Genomic DNA, 4,524 nt, shown 5'->3' with positions numbered 1-4,524 from the left:
AGGTAAGGCGCTCACCACGCCGCCGCCCTTACCCCATCGGCTGCGTTGATCTGTCGTCTTTGTTCGCTGTTTGTCCAGTAGCTAAGGACTAAGGCAGGAGGAGGAGGCTTCATTAGATCAGAGTTTTACCGGGAGAAACGAAGATCAGATAGAGGAAGGTACTAGTTGTACGTACTTCTAGCTATCAGTTATTATGAATTAAAATCCTACCATTCTAGTATGGTGCGGTTAGTGTTGTCTATAAACTAGTGTATTACTCTATTAATCACGATGATTGCATTAGGATGCTGGATCTGCACAATTTAGCAACTGAACAAACGATCAAGGAAATTGGCTTTGCCGCACATCCTTTCTACTTCACGCTCTTCCTGCACATTTTGTCAATCAATTCCAGATTAGATCAAAGGCGACGTCAGTGCGATCGTGAGCTCGTTAATTCTCCTGCCAACTAGCCAAGGTTAGCACAACTAACAACTGCTTGCTCATCTCGATCAGTTCCCACCTTATACCTATCATATTTGTACATCAAATTTCAATTCTTTTAATTATGTGACTTGTGATGTCATTTTTATGATTTATATTTATCAAGAGAAAAGGGTCGCCAAACACTAGGAATATTATTTCGGCTTAATTGTTAGAGGGCATGTTTTCAAAGTAAAACGAGACACGACTTGCTTGAGCATTGCATGAAAACTTGCTTTGAAAGGAATTCACAACTGAATTCTCTTCTAATGAAATTGTTAATATACTTTGAAAATCACCGAGATTATATAACTAATTTAAATGTAACTACCACATGTCTATACTCTATAGCAATAAAGCAATTATTTTTTTCAAACTTTGCTTGGCCTCCCCTATGTCCAAATCCTGGCTCCGGCCCTGCCGTTTGCGGATTGGTTCTCACCGGTCGACATGTGAATACAATGTCCTATTTGGAGGTCAGCGCTAGAGATGCCCTAAGCATCTACGTTAGAGCATCTTCAACAAGCGCTCAACGCGCCGCACAGTAAAAACGGATTTGGCGCGTGCCCATCGCCTGGTTTGGCGCGGCGCGCAGCGTTTGCTCCAGCAGCCGCGCTGAAAAGCCGCGCGCGTGCAGCTCCAGCAGGCACGGTAAAATGCAGCGCGCGCTCATTCTATAATATTTTTTAAATTAAAATTACATAGATAAAAAACGATACAAAGATATTTTACATCGGTGCAACTACTACGGCATAGATAGATAGATAGTTCGACATACATAGATAGATAGATACTACTACGGCATAGATAGATAGATAGATAGAAACTACTACGGCATACATAGATAGAAAACTACTCCAAGTCACTACCATCACCATCATCACTCTCTTCGGTGTCGTCCGAGGTTGAGAGTCATATGTCGTCCCAACGTTCATCGTCCGAGGTGAAGAACGACCTCCCACCTGCGGAGACGATGTCGCACTGCTCGTTCGCCACTGCCTTCCGCTGACGCCGGTCCGCCTGCTCCGAGCGGCGCCTTGCCGTCCTCTCCGCCCAGTAGGCACGCTCAGCGTCGACGTCCTCTGGGTGGTGACGGCGCCACTCCGTCATGGCTCGCTCGTCCTCCTCGGCGACGAGGAGACGGCGCTGCCGCCGAGAATGGTCGGCACGGTCCATGTCCGCGATGAGACGCGGCGGACGGGCGAGGCGCTGCGCCTCCTCGCGCGTGAAGACGTCCGGGAAATTCATCTGCGACCGGGGCCTCTCCAAGCGTCACGCCACCGCGTCGTACGCGCGGGCCGCCTCGCGCGCGCTCCGGAACGTCCCGAGGCCGAGCCGGACGTCGCCGGACCGTATCTCGGCGGAGTACCAGCCGTTGGGACGCTCGCGGACGCCGCGAAAATCCGAAGCACCCCGGCGGCGCGGTGGCATGGTGGCGCGATGGTGGCTCAGAAAGCGGCGAAGCGGCAAGGAGGAGGGCGCGTGGCTGTTCTGTGCGCGTGACGAAAAGCGAGACTTTATAGGCGCGCGTGAAGCGGCGTGCCAAATCTACCGCGCCGCGTGCCGCTTTCTCCCGCGCGCGCAAACGCTTCCCGCGCACGGTAACTTCTCGCCACCGCTGGAGCGCGCGGAACCAATTAGCGCGCGTGAAAAACTGTTTTTACCGTGCGGGCACGCGTTTTGCCGCGCCTGTTGGAGATGCTCTTAACCCGTAAAATTCTGCCGTATGTGTGTCATTTCTCTTCCAATGCCGCGAAAGACCCAAGATCGTATTATTCATTTGGTGAGTCCATCCGGCACACACATACCACAGTTATACAGAACAGGACTTGACAAGTCAAGTGACAAACAGTACGGGCACCAAATTGCGGCTCGGCTCACACACTATCTTGTACACGAACGATCGTGCCCGTGCGCATGCACACGCCATCTCTCCAGCATTCCCCTCCCTTGCATCACTTGTATGGAACGGCGACCCTGTCCGGCCCGGACTTCATGTCCTCCCAGAGCAGATCGGACAACGCCAGCATAAGCTTCCCCACCTTCCCTGCATCACACGTACCAATTATAACCAACCAAACGCAACGATCCATGGACGCATGCTATCTTGTTCCAATAAACAATCGATCAGCTTTGACAGCGGGTGACGCTTACCGTCGCCGATGGGCTGGCCGTCCCACTCGACGATGGGCAGCACGGGCAGGCCGCTGCCGACGAAGGCCATCTCCACGGAGCGCTTGGCGTCGGCGGCGGTGATGTGCTGGGTGCTGACGCCCTTGAGTAGGCCGGCCTCGACGAGCTTCGGCGCCAGCGCCAGCATCCGCTTGGCGGTGCACCCGCTGAGGATCTTGTCGAACACCGGGAGCACGAGCTCGCCGCCCTGGGTGACGAAGGCGACGTTCACCATGGGGCCCTCGGCGACGTACCCCTGCTCGTCCACCCACACGGACGCGAACGCGCCGCGCTCCTCCGCGTCCATGATGGACAGCACGTTGGGCAGGTAGTTGACGTTCTTCATGGTGGCGAACAGCGGCGGCTTCATGGGCACCGACGTGGTCACGGCGCGCACGCCGTGGCGGCACTGCGCGTAGTCGGACGGGATGACGACGGCGTAGAAGGCCGGGCCGGGGCAGCCGCTGGAGGAGAGCAGGAAGTCGCCGGGGCCGGAGCTGAGCCAATACCGGATGGAGCCCTTCCGGCAGCCGGACGCCGCCGTCATCTGCACGAGGATGCTGCGCAGCGTGTCGCGCGGGAACGGGGTACCCACCTTGGCCTGCGCCGCGGAGCGCAGGAAGCGGTCGAGGTGCGTGTCGAGCTCGTAGAGGTGGCCGTCGAGGAGCATGGCCGTGTCGAAGACGCCGTGGCCGCGGTGGACCATGTGGTCGTCGATGGGGAGGGCCATCATGGCCGGGTCCAGGATGATCCCGCCCAAGAAGCTCGAGTACATGGCCGGGTACGGCGCCGCCGTGGACTTCCATTTCTCTTGCAGCTTCTGCAGGGCCTGTACGCGCGCCGAGATGGACAGCCATTGATCATTTGATCGTGCAAGCATATGTTAATCAACGCAAACAAAGTAAAAGAGTCATAGGCTCATAGCTGAGATCGACTTAATTGGTCCAACATAGTAGTCGTATTTTGGCTGTTTTGCATTTAGATAAATTTGTGCAAACAAACCACAAAATAAAATATAAATAGTGTGTGTCTACTCATCATGCACAGTGAAAGGAGAAACAGATCAGGGAGTGGCATCAATAATGCGAGCTCCCGACAAAGTATACCGACGTCAAAAGTTGGTGGCAGTTCGTGCAATTTTAGTTGCGTGTCAGACATGTACTACACAGTACGTCAAAGGCCGATGCAGATCAAGAGCTTTTCTCTAGCTAGATTTGCTTGGCTCTATCACAAATTGAGGAGGGGGAGAAGGAACTCACATCTGCACCCGATTCGTAGACGGGGACTTCACCCTCACCTGACAGCAAAAACAAATCGAAGATCAGGTAAGCCAGTAGGGAGAATCCATGAGCCAGCCCAACAACCAGCTCACCGCAGCAAACCTCAGGATCGATCGGCTCAACGCACCTTGAACGTTGGAGCTCATGGTGATCTGATCTGATCTGATCCGATCCGATCCGTGAGAGAAGAACACGGCAAAGTAGAAGAGAGTGGCAGAAGAGTAGCTCGAGTGTAGTAGCAGTGCGAGTGGAGCACCTGCTCGCACTGAGGTTTTATAATCGGCCGGCCGGCCGGCCTGCTCGGTGCGCGCGGACGTGGCGTCGAATGGTCTAACAGAAAAGATAGGTAGAGGACAAAGGGGCGGGCAACGTGGGAGTGAGAGGGAGCGCGACAACTTCAGCCGGCCCGGCGGCCCCCCACCGCGGGCCGCCTGCCCTTGTTGTATCCCCTCGCGTTTTCTGCGTTTGTTCCGGGGCGGACAGCGCCGTGGCGACCGACTGCCCGGCCCTGCGGAGCCGATCGGTCAGATCTTCTCTTTCTCGTACGCGGTGGTAACGGCGATGGCCGGAGGTGCGACGCGTTCGCCGTCGCTCGCTGCCGGAAGAGAGC

At 55.2% G+C, this 4,524-nt stretch overlaps 1 protein-coding gene across 1 annotated transcript; it reads right to left on the bottom strand.

Moving 5' to 3' along the window:
* Nucleotides 1-2,210: 2,210 nt before the first annotated feature.
* Nucleotides 2,211-4,278, bottom strand: LOC125543417 (D-amino-acid transaminase, chloroplastic-like). The gene is made up of 4 exons (XM_048706749.1): nucleotides 4,042-4,278; nucleotides 3,894-3,931; nucleotides 2,617-3,463; nucleotides 2,211-2,509 (listed from the first exon to the last, which is right to left on the bottom strand). The coding sequence occupies exons 1-4, from the start codon at nucleotides 4,058-4,060 to the stop codon at nucleotides 2,418-2,420; spliced, it is 996 nt and encodes a 331-aa protein (XP_048562706.1). The 5' UTR covers nucleotides 4,061-4,278; the 3' UTR covers nucleotides 2,211-2,417.
* Nucleotides 4,279-4,524: the final 246 nt, after the last annotated feature.

The sequence above is a fragment of the Triticum urartu genome, chromosome 3 (assembly GCF_003073215.2).
Source record: "Triticum urartu cultivar G1812 chromosome 3, Tu2.1, whole genome shotgun sequence".
NCBI classification, from domain to species: domain Eukaryota; kingdom Viridiplantae; phylum Streptophyta; class Magnoliopsida; order Poales; family Poaceae; genus Triticum; species Triticum urartu.
This window is presented reverse-complemented; position numbering and strand designations above follow the sequence as displayed.